At 42.1% G+C, this 21,362-nt stretch overlaps 1 protein-coding gene across 2 annotated transcripts in view; it reads right to left on the reverse strand.

Annotated features, from left to right (window-relative positions):
• The window catches only part of si:dkey-246i14.3 (ephrin-A4), a 108,813-nt gene that overhangs the window by 32,150 nt on the left and 55,301 nt on the right, over positions 1–21,362 (reverse strand). For both annotated transcript variants that reach the window (XM_017702009.2, XM_017702008.2), the window contains one exon: positions 3,364–3,659. In XM_017702009.2, the coding sequence (XP_017557498.1) occupies positions 3,364–3,659 (296 nt within the window). The remainder of the gene's footprint in view (positions 1–3,363; positions 3,660–21,362) is intronic.

Raw genomic sequence — 21,362 nt, forward strand, 5'->3', positions numbered from 1 at the left:
ATCATTTTAAAATCAGATTAATCTTTTTGAATCACCCTGTATTTCGGCTGTTTTGTCCCCCCATACATGACAGCAATGTTACAGTCTGCAGAAAGGGACCAAAACGAAGTACACACACAGACACAAACAGACAGACACAGACACAACAAATGTAGATTAAATCCCCTGGTTTTTCTTTCAGGACTGTGATCTTAACCATTAGTCAGACCGACACGTCGTTACTCGATCTTTGAAGTGAACAATGGGGAGACACACACATACAGATCAGGGGTGTGAGAGCATGTGTGTGTGTGGTTGGAGGGGCGGTGGAGTTTGTGGAGTGAGGGACACAATAGGCTCTGTGCTGTGTATACTGGATCTCATGCCTGAACAATACTCTATTGTGCCCCTCACCAGATCAGTAATTTATGTAAAGATACTTCCCCCCTGCTCTGTCTGTCTCTTCCCTTTCTCTTTCCCACCCTTCTCCCTGGCCTTTGTTGTCCCGCTCCCTGTTTTTCTAGCCTTCCTCCTTTCCGCCTTTTCGCCATCTTCCCTTGTTCCGCTACATCTCTCCGTCTGCACTCGCATTTGTTCGTTTTTCTTCATTCTCCTTCACCGTGGCCCCTGTATTGATCTTTCTTCTCTTTTCTCCTCTCCATCATACTTTTCACCACATTATTTTCTGGAATCTGGACATGAGGGGAAGAAAAAAACTTGTTTACTTTAGCTCCTGATTTTGGCCTGGCAGATAAAAAGATAAAGCGGAGTGGAAGTTGGGGGGTGGGGGTGCGAGATGGGGTCTTGGGTCAGTAGTGGTTGGCCTGAAAAAAAAAAAATCTGTCATGTTGTTTTATGGCCATAAACCATCTTTCCTTTCCTTCCTTCAGTGGTTTTAAGTGGAAAGGGAAGGACAGCATTCCAGAGGGAGGGGGAAAAAAAAAAATCACATTTTTCACTGGTTACTCATCAATCCAAGGAAGTTTTTCATGCACAAACAATATATACACATACTTGCATTGCAATACTGTACCATTGAGGACCTAAATGTTGTAACCCCCAAGTCTACACATCTTCTGAACTTGACCCTAACGTTACCTCAAATCGTAACCATGAACATGACCTTAACCCCAAAATAAGAACAGACACACACAAAAAATGTTTGGCTCTTTAAACATTCAAGACCATGACAAGAAAAAAACCCTCATGTTCAGGTTTGCTGCACTTTCACACAAATGCAAATGTGACATGTAATGTCTATTTTTATGATACTGATTGGATGAAAATCAAACTTGGACATACAGTCCATATTTGAACGCCCCTCGTCAAATGATTTAACATATTCTCTAATGGGAACAAACAAATGTGATGATTTTAGTGCATAATTTCTATTCATTTGCTGTGAAACATGTTGGAAAACATACAATATAAAATGTGTCGACATTTTATTGTTCACAATGTCTTTCTCTTTTCCCCCTAATCTGTTCAAATCAGCACACAAACAGTAATTGTGTATTAAAATGTGCAGTAGTGTGTTCCCCATAGAGGACGTCTCAACCTACTTTCACTTAGAAAATGAACAAAAATGCAATGCATGCTTTAAGATATAGACATAACATATGAATGTGTCTTCAGTGCGTCTTACTCTATCAGTTCTGCATTCCTCCAAGTATTTAATGTTTAAAATAAATTAGGGGTATCTTCAAATTTTGGAATTTACACATTATGCCATCCTTGTAAGGACATGTATTGGTAGGGTAAGTTCAAGGTCAAACATGTCCAGTTGTAGAAAAGATCAGTGGTGTTGCTACTGGAGCACCTGGCTCAAGTTTTGTATTCTTAAGTCTGTATTCCTATTTTGTGGTTCACTGCCATTGATATAATTATTGTTGTAGCTACTGTAGCCCTAATGTTAACCTCAGCAACCAACGCTAATCTTTTAGCTCTTTCTAGCACGTTCTACTTCCTGATCCAGTGGCGTGTTGCTATCTTTTGGACTGACCATATAAAGCTCATGTTACCAAAAATACGCTGTGTGTCCATCTGTGCTGCTCGTCACACTCAGAATGCTTGTAATTTCCATATTGCCAGCTATACTGTGGCAATATTGTGCTATCTAGACACACAAAACAGCCGTCAGCTACATTTTAGTTGCAGTAGAAGCTTATACACTAATGCAAACTTCAAGAAGAGTCTAGAGTCTGCTGGGCTGTTGAGGGAAACCAGCAAAACTGAAGAATCGGCCACTTTCAAACAGTTAATCTGTAATATCGCTGCTCAAATGTGGTTTGCACTAGAAGTCAACAGAATAAAGACATCTGCAGGTTGTATTAACCAACTGAAAAAATAACAGAAACAAACAGAAAATGTGCTGGTTTCATCAATGTACTCGCTTCATCAACATAACACAACGTGACCCCTCAATCACAATGTGTGTGAGTAGAGGTGGCAATATGATTGTCTCACGATCCAAGAACATGATTTTTATAGCCATATTATGGCAACCACCCATGATGACCAGCTGCATCTATCATTAAAAAGAAAATCTGAATAGTAGTGCAAATCTGAATAGCAACAGTTTTTATATATGGCATTGCTAGTGTATTGTGTCTGTGTCACAAAAAACGTGTTGCTCATTATTTATCATGTCTGAGTATTTTGATATGGCATTTCTGCCATATCACCTACCCTTTCACATGAGTTGCATACAGTAAGAAATAGCAAACATTGTAGAACAGAGTAGGTTATGCATCATGTGCTGCGTTGTTTCTGGTGTAAAAATCGCCATAACATATGAACTTCACTGAGCAATACGGAGCGCTTATTTTTAAAAGGGGAATTCTATCAGTTTTTAACAACTGACTGCATTACTAAATGTTTAAGATGTGAATAAATTGGCTTTGATGCGAAATGCTCAATTGCCAGTCAGAATTGTTCACAGTGGTGCTGTTCATAGGAACCAAATGTCTGAAATGTTTAATGCATCTAAAACCTCCTTCACAAGAGCACAATAAAATGATTCGGAACCTGCTGACCGATGCCTTGAATCACAGTTTTACATCGAGAGAAGCTTTTCGGCTAAAACATCGATTTTGAAACAGATACATGCAGAGTGTAAGGTAAAATAGTCCCCAAATAAAACGGTCAGATTTCACTTTTTGGACAGTAAGTGGCTGTATTTCAGTTGCAGCCAAATATATTGTGACCCATGGCTCCTATAATGACCACTGTAAAGAAATTCAAACTCTCAAGCTTCTCTACAACATGAATTATATAAATTTACATATATTTTACATTAATATATATATATATATATATATATATATATATATACACACACACATACACACACACACACACACTTTCCCATCCTGAGTCACTCACAGCTGTAGTAGTAGTGGTGTCCTGGAAGGAACTCGAAGCCCAGGGAGAAAGGTGTGAAGCGCTGGATTTTCTCTGAGAACCTTACAGGACCGAAGGGGGCGTGGGGGTTGTTACACTCCCAACGCTTTATTGCCCCTTTTGTCTCCTGGCAACCCCGAAACTGGCTCTCCGCCACCAGGTAAAGAGCCAGCGTCTCCGGTGGGCCCTGCAGCGGGGAGTCGGGTGGGTAGTGAGGACACAGGATGTCCAGGTAATCATTCAGGTTCACCTGGACAGAGTAGTCGTCACTTGTCAGCCTGAGAGAACGAGAGACAGATAGACAGACAGAGACACAGAGAGACAGACAGAGACACAGAGAGACAGACAGAGACACAGAGACACACAGACACACAGAGAGAGAGAGAGAGAGAGAGAGAGAGAGAGAGAGAGAGAGAGAGAGAGAGAGAGAGAGAGAGAGAGAGAGAGAGAGAGAGAGAGAGAGAGAGAGAGAGAGAGAATAAATCAGTGGGTGTATTTCTGTCACAAAGAGAATTCACAGCCAGTCATTAAATATGGCTTTTTCCAAGTCGACCGTGCAAATTTCTGGTGGGTCAGTAAATCTTCAGCACAGATTTTGCTCTGAATCACAGTTCGCTGCCCCTGTGTTTGGCTCTTCCATGAAATATCAGCGGCAATCAATCAATCGAGCATTCTAATCATCTGCAGTACACAGTGTTGTTTATTCAGCCTTTGCAATACTGATATCACAGAAGTGTGCAACATGAGCCACTAACCAACCACAGAACGTTTTACTATGCGTTATGAGCTATAGCTATCTGACCTAACGGACGCACAAAATAATATCCTGGCAAGAGAAATGATCTTAAATCTACTCAAAATTAATATACAATATCTTGTAGCAATAACATATAGAACGTTTTTGTATCATGATACAATGGATTTTTCATACAGAATTACTTCAACATTTATTTGTGTTTATTTTTGAGTAATTCCCAAAGCCCCCCAACATAAGATCTCAACATAAAAGTAAACAAAACTGTAAAATATAAGGCCACATCCCAATATCACATGAACTGAGATTACATTTATAATGTGATGGTTTTCCTATATACAGTGTGTCTCTCACGTTCTGACCAAAATGAGTGAAAGGGTTTCAGCCAACTGTGAAATCCACACCCAAATAGAGGTGCACTCCACACCCAAATAGAGGTGCACTCCACACCCAAATAGAGGTGCACTCCACACCCAAATAGAGGTGCACTCCACAACTGAACAGAGTTACAAATTGTATAGATGTTTCACCCATTCAGAACTGGCACTCTCAATAAACTTTCCGTTTATTTTCTCCACAAAGTTGAAACCGACTTCCTATTCGCCAGCTTCTTATTAAAATTTGCCAGCCACCATGTGAAATGTAACTGTCCGTCCATTAAAGGTAGAATAAATAAGACCCTGGCTAACTTAAGCTTTTCGTTTTCTCCTTGCTCCAGTAACTGACACATTTGGGTAATTTCACAAATGAGTTAGCATGTTCGAGGTATTAACATGGGTATCTGACCCTCACGTTAAGCAAGGTCAGCACTCTGTCACCGTTCAAGCTGCCGCTCTTTGATCATCATTATTGCACTCGACTGAGAAACCTTGCCATTTCAAACAGCTCAGCTAACGTAGGCCAACCAAACAATTCTTTTCTCTTCCGAGAGCCGCATAGTGGGTTTCTGTTTAAACAAGCCATCCCAGTTCTGCGTTTTATAACATGAAATCTGTATTCAATACAAAGTGCATCGTGAAACCCCTGTATAGAAAAATGAATATTAACGTGTAATGAAACACCTCCTCTCTTGATATGAACTATCAGCTTGTCTCATTTCTAGACTTTTTTCCCTGCTTATGTCATTTCCCACTTGCGACAGTATCTAATGTCACTGGAAAATAATTTGCGTATTTCAAGATTTTTCTTTAAAAAAAAGGCCAACTTAGTTGTAATACTTCATGAAATAACCACAATTATCTGCTAATGCAGTATGACTGCAAGTCAAATCACCTTCTAGTCTGAACATTGAATATCTCAAATATATTATCTATAAAAGATCATTTTGCAGTGTAATCACAAACGTGAGGTGTTCACATGATCCAACAAACAAATTATTTTGGTCAAAAACACTACCGGTCAATCTTCAACCATGTCACATCAAGGCTTCAATAACTGTTTTAATGCATGTAAGGTCATATTCCAATCGCACCATGCAACAATATGACTGCAATATAGTCACTTGTCCATGTAACAGTTCCAAACAGAATATAAAAATACCTGTTCTAAAAAACACATTTCATTGCTACAGTGATCATTAACACGATATGTCAAACACAGGCATATTTTTCGCAAAAAAAACAACAAAAAAAAAAAAAAAACACTGCATCTCGATATTCAGTTATCCCCCATATTTCCTTCAGCCCTATTACACAGTAGAGCCAGGCCTCAGCTGCAGGCTTGCAAGTGCCAGGAGAAACTCAGTGATGTGTAAACAGTTTCTAGACTAATTAAACAAAGAAAATGGAGACAGTTTGTGTAATGACCTCTCTGATAGCAAAAAAAGAAAGAGTTTTCAGAATTTGGTCTGGAGAATTTGCAGAATGTTTAAGGGCCAAAACGCACCGCAAGTTCACAGCAGCTATATGCTAATTAGTGAGAGTGACTGACACACACACACACACACACACACACACACAACAAAACACCAAAGCTAATATTGAAGCCCCACTAATAGGGTGAGCATTAGCATACAATGGTCCTTTGGTGGGTTGGCAAGAACGCCTTGACTTGTTTACATACGCTCGCCTTTAAAGAGCTGTTTAGACGTTTGCCATCAATGAGAGAGAGAGTGAGAGAGAAGAGGAAACCGACAGATAGGGAGGGAAGGAAAGAAAGGGAGAGGCAGAAAGGGAAGGAAAGAGGTAGAGACAGAAAGGGAAGGAAAGAGAGGTAGAGACAAAGGGAAGGAAAGAAAGGGAGAGGCAGAAAGGGAAGGAAAGAGGTAGAGACAGAAAGGGAAGGAAAGAAAGGGAGAGACAGAAAGGGAAGGAAAGAAAGAAAGCAAGAAAGGAGAGGGAGAGGGAGAAAGAGACAGACTGGAACTAATAAAGAGTGGGGACAGCATGAGAGAGAGAGGGACAGAAGAAGAGGGAACAGAAAAAGATAAAAGAAAGGGATAGAAAGAGTGTGAGACAGAGACAGAGAGAAAGATGGGGAGACAGCATGAGAGAAAGAGGGAAAGAAGAAGAAAGGACACAAACCGAAAAAAGAAAGGGGTAGAAAAAGAGAGGGGGAGAAAGAGACGGAAGAGACGGGAAGGTCAGGATAGAAGGAGTGATTGACAGAGAAGGAGAGAGAAAAAAAAGAGGGGAGATGGAAAGGAGACTGAGAAACAACAGAAAAGGGTAAACAGAAGGAGGGAAGGAAAGAGACAGAATAAGAGAGGAGGGGAGAACAAAGAGAAACAGACGGAGAGAAATAAACCACTGTGGCTAAAGACGAGTCGCGCCAGGCAGCACAAAGTCCAAAGAAGGTCTCAAGTTCAGAGAAGTGAACAAAGAGCAAGCAGAGAGAAAAGGGGTTAGAAAACAGGAGAGACGAGACACAGAGGACAGTAGTGACAGAAAGAGAGGAAAAAAGAAGGAGAGAGAGAGAGAGAGAGAGTAAAGAGGTAGAAGAGGGCAGGAGGGGGGTTCTATTTTAATTAGTCGCCCTAGAGAGAGTTTGGTGGGAGACAGCAAGAAGACAAGTTGGATTTTAATTGGTCTTTCCTGCACTACAACGGTGTGTGTGCTCGCACGCATGTGTGTGTATGTGTGGGGAGTGAGAGAAAGTGAGGGAAGAGAGAGGGGGCCCACGGAGGAGAAGAAGAAAAGACAGGATGTGAGAGCAAGGCAGCCAGTCAAGGTCCGTCACCACGACTCTTTGAGAAAAGGCGACAGAGCAGAGTGAGAGAGAGAGAGAGAGAGAGAGAGAGAGAGAGTGTGAGAGAGAGAGAGAGAGAGTGTGAGAGAGAGAGAGAGAGAGAGAGAGAGAGAGAGAGTGTGTGAGTGTGTGAGTGTGTGAGTGAGTGAGTGAGTGAGTGAGTGAGTGAGAGAGTGAGAGAGAGAGAGAGAGAGAGAGAGAGAGAGAGAGAGAGAGAGAGAGAGAGAGAGAGAGAGAGAGAGAGAGAGAGAAAAGGCGGGTCGTCCTGAGTTAAGTGGGTGGATGCAGAGAAGACAGAAAAAGGCTAATGAAAGAGCAGAGCGGCAGAGAGAGAGTGAGCGAGGGAACGAGGGAGAGGTAGAGACAGATGGAGGTGCAGAGTGTGGGGAGGGAGAGAGAGAAAGTTAAAGTAAACTAGGTATCCAACAGGCTCCCGCTACAGCTGAGGTGAAACATGTCCCAGTTAGACTGAAATATTTATGCTAAAATCTGAAGTTGGGCCGCTTCTCACAGGCGGAAGTTGTCGTGGCACGAAATGTGCATAGAACATATACTAGAGCACTGCAGGGAACGTCCAACATGAGGAGAACACAACGGCCTCTATACAGAACGCTCTTATCCATCATTCTGCATCTATCATTGAATGTGTGTGTCTATCTCTGAAATGGTAACTTTACAGGAGAAGGAAAAAACCTGTATTATATATATATATATATATATATATATATATATATATATATATATATATATATATATATATATATATATATATAAAAGATATATAAGATGTACAAGATGTCAATCAACACGTGCAAGTACAGATTTGCTAGATTAAAGGTGCAGAGGATCAGAGTGAGCCTGATGAGGTGTGGATGAGGTGATGATTGTCCATTGAGATGATGACTCAGAGGTGCAGTGACAGGCCTATAGACCGATACACCAGCATTACTGGCTGTTCAGCAGCCTGATGGCCCGGGGGGAGAAACTGTCTCAGAAACGGCTGGTTCTGGACTTTATACTTCTGTACCTCCTCCCGCTTGGCAGCTGTGAGAACAGGCAGTGGCTTGGGTGGGTGGAGTCCTTTAGAATTCTCCTGGTCTTCCTCAGGCAGCGGCTGGTGTATAAATCCAAAAGGCTTGGGAGCTGGACCCCGGTGATTGTGCTGGGCTGTCCGCACCACCCTCTGCAGAGCTTTCCACTCAATGGCAGTGCAGTTTCAATATCAGGTGGTGATGGAGCCTGTTAGACTGCTCTCCACTGTACATACGTAAAATGGGGGTTCATGCCAGACCTCTTCAGCTGCCTGAGGTCGAAGAGGCACCGTTGTGCCTTATTTACCACCTGTGTGGTGTGTTCGCTCATGTCAGTTCATCTGACATGTGAACACCGAGGAACTTAAAGCTGGTGACCCTCTCTACCATGGCTCTGTTGATGGTGATGGGGGGTGTGCACTCTCTTGCTTCCTGAAGTCCACTATGAGCTCCTTGGTCTTGCTGACATTGAGAGAGAGGTTGTTCTCCTGGCACAAGACTTTCAAAGCTGACCTCTTCTCTGTAGGCCTCCTCGTGGTCATTGGAGATCAGGCCAATTGTTGGGTCATTTGCAAATTTGATGACACTGGAGCTGTGCCTGGCTGAGCAGTCATGGGTGTACAGGGAGTACAAGAGAGGGCTGAGCACACAGTCCTGAGAAGCTCCGGTTTTAAGGGTCAGTGAGGAGGAGGTGATGTTGCCCATCTTTACCACCAGGCGTTGGCTTGTCGGGAAGTTCAGGATCCAGTTGCACAGAGAACTGTTCAGACACAGATCCTGAAGCTTAATGTCGAGTCTCGAGGGCACAATGGTGTTGAATGCTGAGCTGTAGTCCACAAACAGCACTCACAGACGTGTAGTCAGGACTAGTGCGTCATCAGTGGATCTGTTCTGTCTGTAGGCAAACTGCAATGGGTCCAGACTGGCAGGTAGTGAGGGGCAGATATTGTCTCTGACCAGGTTCTCAAAGCACTTGCTTATAATGGAGGTCAGAGCAACCGGGCACCAGTCATTTAGAGTATTAACCCTGGCTGACTTTGGAACTGGCACAATGGTGGCCAGTTAGAAGCACGCAGGAACAACTGAGAGTGAGAGAGAGGTTAAAAATGTCTAAACACTGCCAGCTGATGTGCACAGGCTTTGAGAGTGCGTGCAGGGATTCCATCAGGCCCTGCCGCCTTGCAGATGTTAATGTGCTTGAAGGCTCTACACACGTCAGCCACTGAGACAGAGGGGGAAGGGGGTGTTGACTCTGCGGTAGTGGGGATGGGCACTTGAAACGGGCATAGAAAGCATTCAGCTTGTCCGGAAGCAGGGGAGCAGAAAGACTCTATGTTGTATACATTCCTCTGATCACACCAAGCATCAGTGATCATAAAACGTACACCTCTTCCTTTACATTACATCGAAGATGAAACTATATACATTACATATCCAAAAGTCTTTGCTTATCTGCCTTCACACACATACGAACTTGAGTGACATTCCATTCTTAATCCATAACGTTTAATATAATGTCGCCCACCCTTTGCAACTATAACAGCTTCAACTCTTCTGGGAAGGCTTTCCACAACGTTTAGGAGTGCGTTTATGGGAATTTCTGACCATTCTTCCAGAAGCGCATTTGTGAGGTCAGACACTGATGTTGGACGAGAAGGCCTGGCTTGAGGTCTCTTCATCCCAAAGGTGTTCTGTCGGGTTGCGGTCAGGAACTGTGTAGGCCCGTCAAGTTCTTCCACAACAAACTCACTCATCCATGTCGTCTTTATGGACCTTGCTTTGTGCACTGGTGTGCAGTCATGTTGGACCAGGAAGGGGCCATCCCCAAACTGTTCCCACAAAGTTGGGAGCATGAAATTGTCCAAAATCTCTTGGTCTGCTAAAGCATCGAGTTCATTTCCTTTCATAACAGCACCCCCGTTCATCACTGGACCTATATCTGATGTTCACACATTCCCTTTCATTAAGTCCGTCATTTCCAGCAGCTGTGTGTTAGATGTCAGTGAACGAGGCATCAGTCTCATCTTTTTTTTCTAAAAGAAAAACCTCTTACTTTAAAATTCTGCCACAGAAATGTAGCCTGAAACCTACCTGACGTGCGGATACTGTGCACAGTAATAACTCTGTATACATGTAATTACAGCGAGGCCTCAGTGTAAGTGCAGATCATTCTGCTGCACTGTACTTAAGCCAGCTATGATTACACAGGCTTAAAAATAGGTGAGTGGAAGGTGGGTCTCATGTAATTATATGGCAATAACATAACTAGGTAAATGCTGAAAGCAGAACGGAAGCAGAGAAGCTGAGCTTAGATGGAGTCATTACTGTCAAAGGGCTGTATTTCGCAGATGTGAAATGAAAGCAATAGCTTGACCAAACATGCTAACGTGGCTTGAATACGAGCTAATGACCACCTGTTAGCATGATGTCATTTCTGAAGGCTATTTGCTTTCTTTGTGATGGTTGTACATCTTTCACGTTACATATTTGATTCCACTTAAAAAAAAAAGGACATCTTGGTTACCGCGACCTTCCTTGGACTAGCTGCCCACCATACGTTGAAGTTTTCATGGACTCCTAGCTATTACTACTACCAATACTACTGCTATTAATATTAGTAGTATAATAACTTAGGCAGGTAGTTTGACCAGAGAAGGATGGGTCCCTCCTTGTGAGCTTTGCTTCCTCCCAAGGTTTCTTCCTCAGCTCTGAGGGAGTTTTTCCTTGCCACCGTAACCCCTGGCTTGCTCACCTGGGGGTTTTTACATTGTTGTTAAAAGTTTGTCTTTTCTGGAGTTCTATGAAGCTGCTTTGAGATAACATCAGTTGTAAAAAGTGCTATGCAAATAAATTTGACTTGACTTGATTGTTATGCAGTACACAGTAAAACAGAAGAGAAAATCTTAGCTAGCGTGCTAACGCCATTTGGTAACCACAGGTATAACTAAAATAAATAAATAAATACAGAACAAAGAATTGCCTTGGATGACTGGCCATTTTTTAGTAATTTCAGTGGAATCTTGTGAAATGTGCAAGATTTTGAACACAAACATATAATCAGGATAAAAGATGCAAACAAAAAACGAAGCATTTTCTGTGTTTAAGAAATGTTATTTCTGAGAAATCTGAGTTTTACTGACATGGGATGAAAAGCTTTTGATAACAAAAATGAACCAAACAGAGAACAGCAGCACACAGCTGTACGTGATAGGCTCACATTATGTAATCTTGACTTAAGGCCCTAAACACCTTGCTCAGCTAGGAAACTCACGATTCCTCTGAGTCCAGTTTGAAGGGTCAGTTACCTTGCAGGACAAAATAAGAACATTAAGCTGAGGGGGCACAGTATTCAAGCTGAGAGGACACTGGTCCCCCCAATCCCCTCCAGGCGCATAGCCTGGGGCAGAAGAACACTAAGTCCATGTGATTGAGAGGTTTAGGGTTTAAATTGAGGTTTGTCTACTCACTGTCCCACCACGAACTGCAAAGTTTGTTAGTCATCCTCTAGTCCTTCGTCAGTGGTCACAGAACGCTGTTGGCTGGATATTTTTGGTTGGTGGACAGTCCAGCAGTGACACTGAGGTGTTTAAAAACTCCAGCAGCACTGCTGTGTCAGATCCACTCAGACCAGCGCAACACACACCAACACACCGCCACTACATCAATGTTACTGCAGTGCTGAGAATGATCCACCCCCCAAATAGTACCTGCTCTGTGAGGGTCCATGGGGGTCCCGACCATTGAAGAACAGGGTAAAAGGGGGCTTTGCAGTATGCAGAGAAACAGATGGACTACAGTCTGTAATTGTAGAACTAGTGATTCTATATGGTCAGTGGAGCTCATAAAAGGGACAGAGCGTAGATACAAAGAGGTTGTACTTAATGAAGTATCTTGTTGGTCTATACTATACAAAAGCTATAGTTGACATCAATTCAAACCTTAGAAACACTTAGAAACACAGAATCTGCCTGTTTCCAGTTTTTACAGTGTAACTCTACTACCGTTTCATCTTGGCGATGACCAAAGCTAGGCAGTAAGAATAGCCCTACCCTATTTAGTGAATTATTCTAAACTTTGAAAGATTTCCAAAGGGTGTGTGTGTTGCCCTCATTCACAGTGAAACTGAACCCACTATACAATAACTAAACTCATACAATGACCAGAGATGCTGTAGAAACCGTGGTCCAATGGTCACTCTACCAGGACAAAGGGAGAGCGAGTGCATTTTGGGGAGGGTAGGGAGGGCAAAGGTGAGGAAAGGAAAGGAAAGGAAGTCAGCAGAGCACTAATTCCACACCCGTATGACCAGTGCTGCATGTCACTAAGCAGTGGAGCTAATCAATAGAGCGACAGAGTATTGGTGATCAATCAGTGTGACAAGAAGGATCGATCAGGAATCAGTCAAACGCGACTCAGACAAGGCCTGCTGATCAATACAGTGTCTGCGTTCGACGCCCTCGAGCTGCACAACATGACTCAATTAACACACACACACACACACACACACACACACACACACACACACACACACACACACACACACACCTTAACTTACAGCACACAAACTGGTACCAGAGACCACCGAGTAAAAACAACAGCCCCTGCAATCCTCTACACAATTTCACATTTCTATGAACAACTAGAATAGCATAAAACCAAAAAAGCCCAAAACATCTGAAAGCGCTGAATTTCTTTGAAAGGAAAAATTTCAACAGGCAGTGATGGTGAGCTGAACAATGTCAAAGACAAGCCACTCAAAAAAGCAGCCACCACTTGATTTTGTTGCAAAAGAATTAAGAGTAAAAAATGCGATGTGTTTGTACATTTTCAGGACAAATGACTTGATAGGAAAACCATAGAAAACCTAGAACTAAAGCCATTTCTTTTTGAATTCTGAGGTTAAGGTCAGGGTTGATATTCTTATTACAAATAGGTACTTGAGTACAACAATTTCGGAACAAATGTTCATAATCACCAAAGCAGCACAAATAATAAAAGAACAAAAACAAGGTCATTTAAATGGAAGATAAATCAGTTTGACACTTTCAATTGGACCATTCATTAGGACGTTTTTTACAAATTCACAAAGTATGCAAAACAAACAAAAAACAAAAGATGAATGGTTCTGTCACAACAGCAATGGTACAATACATATAAGACATATTACATATATGTAAACTTGAGCACTTTATTTAGAATACTGTATGAATACTGGGTAGAGCCTCTCTCTGCTGTCAAAACAGCATCAATTCTTCATGACATGGATTCCACAAGATGAAACATTCCTTTGAGATTCTGGTCCATGTTGATGTGATTGCATCATGGTCTTTTTGTTCAGCCGCACGTTCCTTCTATGAATGTCCTGTTCTACCACATCCAAAAGGTATTACTGACTTGAAAGGTCAGTGAAGAACACTGAGCTCATGGTCATGTTCAAGAAACCAATTTGAAATGACTTTTGCTTTGTGACATGGTGTATACATAGCCATTTGAAGATGGGCCAATTCTGGCTATGAAGGGATGCACATGGCCAGTAACAATACTCATTAGGCTGTGGCATACAAGTGATGATTGACTGCTATTAATGGTGTACCAAGAAAACACAACACTGCACCACCTCCATCAGCCTGGACTGTTGATGAGGCAGCTTGGATCCATGGATTCAAGCTGTGGGTATCACGTTGATCCGGTCATCTGTGTGCCTCAGCCGAAATGGAGATTCATCAGACTAGGTGAAGTTTTCCAGCCTTCAACTGTCCAGTTTTGCTGAGCCTGCACCCACTGCAGCCTCAGATTTGTGTTCTTGGCTGTCAGAAGTGGAACCCGGCATGGTCTTCTGCTGTTGTAGCCCATCCACCTCAAGGTTCGATGTCTTGTCCATTCTGAGATACTTCTCTGAATGCACAAGACGTCGATCCTTGAGGTGGATGGTCTTCTGCTGTTGTAGCCCTTGTACTTCAAGGTTTGACGTCTTGTGCATTCTAAGATGCTTCTCTGATCACTGCAAGTGTACAGAGTGGTTAGCTGAGCCTCTCTCAGCTTGTACCAGTCTGGCTATTATCGGTTGAGCTCTCTCAACAATGCGTTTCCGTCCACAGGACTGCCGCTCACTGGATGTTTTTTCTTTATTGCATCATTCAGAGTAAACTCTAGAGAATGTGAGTAAAAATCTCATATGGGATAAAAAATTACATATACATACTTACATTTACACAAATACATTTTCCAGTTGCCCTTTCCATTCTAAAACTTTCAAAAATTTCAATTATAGAAATGATCCTAAATTAGTCACCCCCCCCCCCCCCCCCCCCCCCCCAAAAAAAAAAACAAAAACAAAAAAAAAACGTATTTAACTTCCACTTAAAGAACATCTTTTCCCTCTCGTGTGTGTGCGCAACTAAATAGTAGTCCAACACTGGACCAGACAGTCTACACCTATTCAGGTCAATCTCTGTATTTCCCCTTCTTCCACAGTCTCTCACTTGTTCACTCACTCCCTGGAGTGAAGGACAGGTAGAACTCTCTAAATACGGGCCTACAAATACAAAAAAAGAAAGGTTTATTTGGAAAACAAACACCGATTCATTTAAAATGTTCCACATGAAGACAAACAAAAAGGTTCGCAGACTGACTGTAAAACAACAAAAAAGTTCCAACAACATTTAAGTGAAGGATACTTGGCGCTGCATAAGGCTGTGATCGTTTCAACACTGGACTCTTGACACAGGCTCATATAGTTTAAGTAGCATGAGCTGCAGGTAATGTTGCCAAGCAAGCAATAAAAGAACAGTGAAGCAATGCAACCGAGAAAACATTCTGGCACTAATGGAGACAAATGTTAAAAGTGACTGAGCGCTTGTATCACCACCAAATCCCTGTCCAATCAACACCCCCCCCCTCCACCTAAAATCACTGAAATGCAGTATAAACTGAGCCAAATGAAAAACCTACATAAAACAAAAAACAAAGTATCACAAATCAAACCTAGATGGGAAAACATCTCCAGATGCTCCACCCATAGAGTCATGTAGACCCATCTAGTGTATATTGTGTGCTAAGAAATTTGCCAGTTAAACTCTGAACAGCTTTCCTGTTCACTTGTTAATACCGTGACAGAAAGCAAGCTTTAGTTTATCATACTAAATACTACTTTTTGACGATCAACTATATCTAAACGTGTCATGCAAAAACTTATTTGCCTTGAATTTACATTGAATATAATGAATATATACCAAGTACAAGAGCACATTTAATTGGGAATAACTTTCCACTCATTTGGAATCAGCCTATATTACATACCACTAAACTGGAGAAGATGAGCTGTTTGATGATATGCTTCTCTATGTGGTACCTGTGAGTGTATCTGATCACTAAAAGCACAATGCACATACATCCATGTTAAGTGGCCGTTTTTTTGCACTTGCACATTTTTGGGGGTTGTCTAGGTTTGGTAGCCAATCAGAAAATGAGATGCACAGAATCAGGTGAGTGAACTACTCAAATACTTAGGAATTTACAGAACTGAAGAACTTCTAGTATATCCAACATCCATACATATAGAAAGATTGTTAGACTTTATTCTTCTCTTTTTTGGATTCATTTAGTCTAAAATAAAATGCTAAAGTCAAAGCAGCGCAGACCTCACCAACAAAACAATGAAATTAACCTCCACAAATTAATTGGTAACAAAATAGTAACTGCAAAAATTCCATTCACTAATATACCTGAGCAGAAGCAGCAGTAGTTGCGTAACAAATCTTTTTTACTTAGGTATGCGATGAAGATCAGCTGCACATCCAGTATCTCCACACATTTTCTGTGCAATCCTCCCACATTTTGTGTGGCCTTTTCCTCAAATGCATATGCATGAGGGAGGAAAAGGCCAATGAGATCAGCGTTTAGGCCTATCTGTCTGTTTGGTACGTGCAAAAGGCTTAGCACCTCAGGCCCTGGGTGTTGCACAGTATTTTCCTCGTTTAAGCCTACGCTGAACAAATGTGTTCACAATCTGGGAAAACTGGAAAGCTGAGAACTGAATCAGACAGCAAGCTTCACTTGATACCCCGGTGGCCACTTTTAGGCTTTGGTTTTAAAGAGTTAAAGGACATGATGGAAGCCTTTATCACAGGATTTCCTTCATCACTGGATAACCTGCTCTCAATCCCATGGGAAGACCATGAAGTAACTAAATCATAGGGAGGTTCACGCCAACCTTATCCAACAAAATACTTATTAGAGCCCGTGTGAGCTTGTGCACGTCTGTGAGAAGACTTTATGTCAAAGTAGCGGTAATCCTGCGGTTCTCCAAGCTGCCGTATCTAGCATTATGAGGGTGCGCAAGTGTGAGAGTACAAAGGGACTCGGGGAATAGCAGCACGTACAGAGAAATGCACACACATGCACTTCTGCCATCAAGGCCAGTGACAGAGTGGTGGTCGGCAGGGTGATTGAGGAGGCCCGGGGGAGATGTGCGATTGTTGGGCTGATCGCTGCAATTATATACAAACAACAACAACAACAACAACAACAACAACAACAACAACAACAACAACAACCACCACCACCACCACCACAGCAATGGGGGTCCAAGAACAGATCTGAAGGTGATGATTCAACTGCATTGATTTTGGAATGTTGGAATGGTTTATGGTTATTATAACACTTAATGAAGTTTGCACTCTTTTTGGCCAAAATCAAATTCCCTAAACTCTTTCCAAACATAAAACAGAAAATAATTGGTGTTTTTTATTGTCTACATTCCACCGCTGTGTGGATGAACATATTCCTCCAGTCACATGGGTAGGCCTGTGCCTAGTGACCATTAACTGAGTTAATGGTCAGCTCATGCTGGATAATTTCATGCAAATCATAAGTACTCCCACAGTATAACCCATGCTGGGTGATATCCTCCAGTAACGGTATTGAACTGAGTGTCTTGCCGGTGATTCATACTGAGAATTTGTTGTTGCCCCCTTAATCTCGTTTAAATCTGCCCACAGAAGATTTGGGTGCATAGAACCAGAAATGTGTGTACAACCCTGTTTTTCTAACACTGTACAAAAGATGCATCAGGCTCTCTTTATTTTTGTATGTGCTGTTATTTCGTAATATGGGGTTATTACCATGTTCTGTAGAACCCCAGCCATTAAGCTGCACTGGTTGAACTCGCTTGGGGGGCAGGGTCTTGCGTGCCGTTGCTGGTAGCAGATATCACATCAGTACAACAAACCGCCTATATGGTGTGGTGCACATTGTAGGCCATACTCAGACCACAGCGGCAGAGTTCAGACATCAGATAAAATGATTTTAGGTCTGAGAAAAAACAGTGTGGGTTTCAGTTCCTAAGTTGAAAAAAATTAAGCTTTAAATCAGACGTGATCACTGTGTGCACTCCCTTGTCGTCTTTAGTGTCAGTAAGCGTCAGAAAACTTTATTGATAAAAAATATTATTGATCTGTTTTAATGCATTGTGGATGAAAAATGTAAAGGAAAGAACCTGCAAACACAGTTTAACCATTTACTATGGTAATTTACACACAACAGAAGATTCTGTTTACAGGACAAGCCTAATTCAGTGCATTTTGATCACATAATTAATTCAATTTAAATTGAATTGATTTTAATTCAATGTAAATTGAATTGATTTTAATTGGTCATTTCACAATTCAATAAACTATTTCCTAAAGAATGGTAATCAAATCATTGCAATTCAGTGATTGCATAGCTACCAGCCAATCAACAGTCATTCAAGACTGTTTACAAGCCACATGAATGAAGGGGAAAAAACGCCTTTGTAAAATGAAAAAGCCATGCTGACCAAAGCACGGACAAAAGGCCGATAAGTGGTCCGAATTTCACCTGTTCAGTGACCTTGTAGGCCCTGATTTGGCCGACAAACATGCTATTCAGGTCATTTGAAAAGGGCACATATATCTGCCCTACACTCTGAGTGTGATCACACATAGCTGCATAGTGGAGCCAAAACGGTACCGTTACAGCATACGCTACGTGATTCGAATAATGGATCGCATTCATAGTAAATATTAAAAAAAAAAAAAAAAAAGAAGTGTGTGAAAGTGAGGGGGTGTGTGTGTGTGAATGAAAATGGGGGCCAACAGCAGCAACGGCACCTTTGATCCCTTTATAAAAGAGAATAATTAAAGCATGAACAATTCCACGGGCATAGTGGAAGAATACAGAACACCCTGAATAGCGCGCATCCTGAAAATGAGCAGCGCTCTCGAGCCTTCGCATTACTGTAAGCAAAAGCAGTAATTGCTAAATGGGCCCGATAATTGGTTGACAATGCTGCGCTGTCCACATGAAAACATACAAACATGGTGGGAAGCTTCAGCAAAATGTGAATCTGTTGGGCGGGAGGGGGTTACTGCAGGGAGAGAGATTAAAGATTTCCCAGCCCACTTCAATATCAATACCAAAGCTTTAACTTCGATACCGATTCCTCAACAGTACCTTCCTGTAACGGCACAGAATGAGTCAGATGCTCACGGTAAAAATGATCAAGAGAGGCTTTACTGAGGGAACGTGAAACAGGCTCATAGTCACAAAGCAGGCATGGTTAAAACCAGAAATACAACCAGATCCAAAACATAACAACTGGCAGAACAATCCAAAGGACGAGGCAAAAGGGCAAAAAACGGTAAGGCAGACAATCCAAAGGGTTAGGTAAAAGATAGAGTCAGGCAAAAGGGTCATTAACAGCAAATCAGATATACAACAGACCGCTCAGTTGGTCGCAAACAATACAAGACTTCGCAACCTTACTCTGCTAAAGCCCGGGCTTATCAGCTGAACTAAAGATATCACATGACCTATGACACCGGTGAACCAAATTAGTATTCGGGAGAGAGCGAGAGCGCTGACTGGAGCGTGAAGGCAGTTCAGAGGTCACAGAAGTCATGTGATCTCCCTGAGGATTCTGGGAGATGGAGTCAGAGTGGGAGTCAGAGCCTGAGGGATGCTTGACACTTCTGTTCAATTACAAACTGAAAGCATGTGGTCTGAACTAGAAATGAGTCCCTCACTGCAACACATTAAAGACTAATCAATCATTGACATTAATAACATGCACGCAGAACCTAAGCAACGACTTTGACAGCTGTACGAGACGCTCGAGCCATTTGAACGTTTTTACTTCTGACTTTGCCACAAACTGAAAAAGATCACATTTAACCAGCAGCCGATTTGGTCAGGCTCTGAAAACGAGACTACACTAAATTCCCAAACTGTCATCACCACTGAGCAGCTTCTTAGCCTGCAGCTGCGACAGAAGAACCTAAACAACCTCAAAGCAGCCAGAAATGAACCGAATACCATTCACCAAATAAAATGGGCTGTAAGATGCTTTACAGACTGGCTGGAACAAAACAACATTAATAATAAATTAGCAAAAAAAGACAACACTACTGCGGTCGTTCCATGGCTCAGTCCGTCCTTCAAAAAGTGAGGCTTACAGCAGGCTGTGCAGTGACTGAGCGGAGTTCGTTACTCTGACGTAGCAACAAGCTGCTTGGTAAGGAACCACAACTTGGCGGAAGGAATTGCTGACGCTAAAACATTGAATGCCGCGTTCATATCCCAATTTATTCATTTCTTACTTTATTTAACTGCTGTGTAAAAACTACAGAGCACTCGAGGTCATGTGTTATCACGAATAATATGACTGTGATGATCTACAGTCGTGATGTTATTTCGTGACAACACACTCCCACTAAATGGCTTCTTTATTTTAAGCACAGGGCTCCAAACACGGCCAAACCATACTTATGTTTTTGTTTTTAAAGAAAGGTCATATATACTCCTCCATTGCAAGGGCTCATATGCAGGGCTTGTCATCTTTAGGCTCTGTGCTTTTGCTATAAAGGGCCACGTTTGTGTGCGGAGCGTAGACAGGGTTATTAGCGGATGAGCAGGTTTGTTGTGGCAGGGAATAGCTGAAACTGTACTGGGCAGTGGGAAGGGCGATGGAGGGATAAAGCAGATGGGGTGCTGTAAAGAGTGCAGTGGCGAGTGAAGGTGGTTGCGGTTATGGAACAGGCGAAAAGATGCCTTCGGAGGTCAGCAGCATGGGGCACCACGAAGCTCTTTAATGAGAGAAAGTGAAGGACGGCAATTACATGGAGAAGAGGAAGTTTTGACAACACAGCAGGGGGAGAGAGAGAGAGAGAGAGAGAGAGAGAGAGAGAGAGAGAGAGAGAGAGAGAGAGAGAGAGAGAGAGAGAGAGAGAGAGAGAGAGAGAGAGAGAGAGAGCTGAAGGTGTGAAGGCACACTTGAGTTGAGCTAAACTCCTCTTCCATGGAGATCTCCAGCATGAGGACTGCACCAAGGAGAAGGGCAGAAACCAGTGGACAACATAACTAAACAAATAAATACTGGCAGCTGGGAAGACATAGGCAGGTACAAAAGGAGAGCAATATGGCAAAAATACCAGATGGGAACTCACAGGGTCTTCTGTGCTTTCATAAAATGATTCTAATGATTAGGATTTATGGGAACTTAAAATAAATAAATAAAAATAATGAATTCATCATTTATGCACATCTTACTTCATCGTTAAATTTTGGTAGGAACAAAAGGGCTACATTCTTGAAATATCCCATGGAAAATTGTCCAATCAGACAGAAGACCTTACACTTTAGATTAACTACCAACATAATTAGGAACTGACAATGGAATCAACCAATTTCCTCTAGACTCTGTCTGTTCCTCTGTTGACTGTCAATACAAGCCAAAGTCTAACCAGGTTTCAGGTGGTTATCAGGAAAATAGTGGGGTCACACTTCATCTGGATGGTCCTCTATAGATGATCTACAGATACTTAAATTATGAATAAACTTTCTGGTTATACTCGGTTGATTATCAACAACATTATTGTTAGGATTAGGTTCAGAAGCATCTGTAGGTTCAAGCTGAGATACATTTAGTAGATATTTATTTGAATATTAGTTAAAGATGGACAGCATCTACAGTGGACCATCCAAATAGAGTT

The sequence above is a fragment of the Pygocentrus nattereri genome, chromosome 3 (assembly GCF_015220715.1).
Source record: "Pygocentrus nattereri isolate fPygNat1 chromosome 3, fPygNat1.pri, whole genome shotgun sequence".
Lineage (NCBI taxonomy): Eukaryota > Metazoa > Chordata > Actinopteri > Characiformes > Serrasalmidae > Pygocentrus > Pygocentrus nattereri.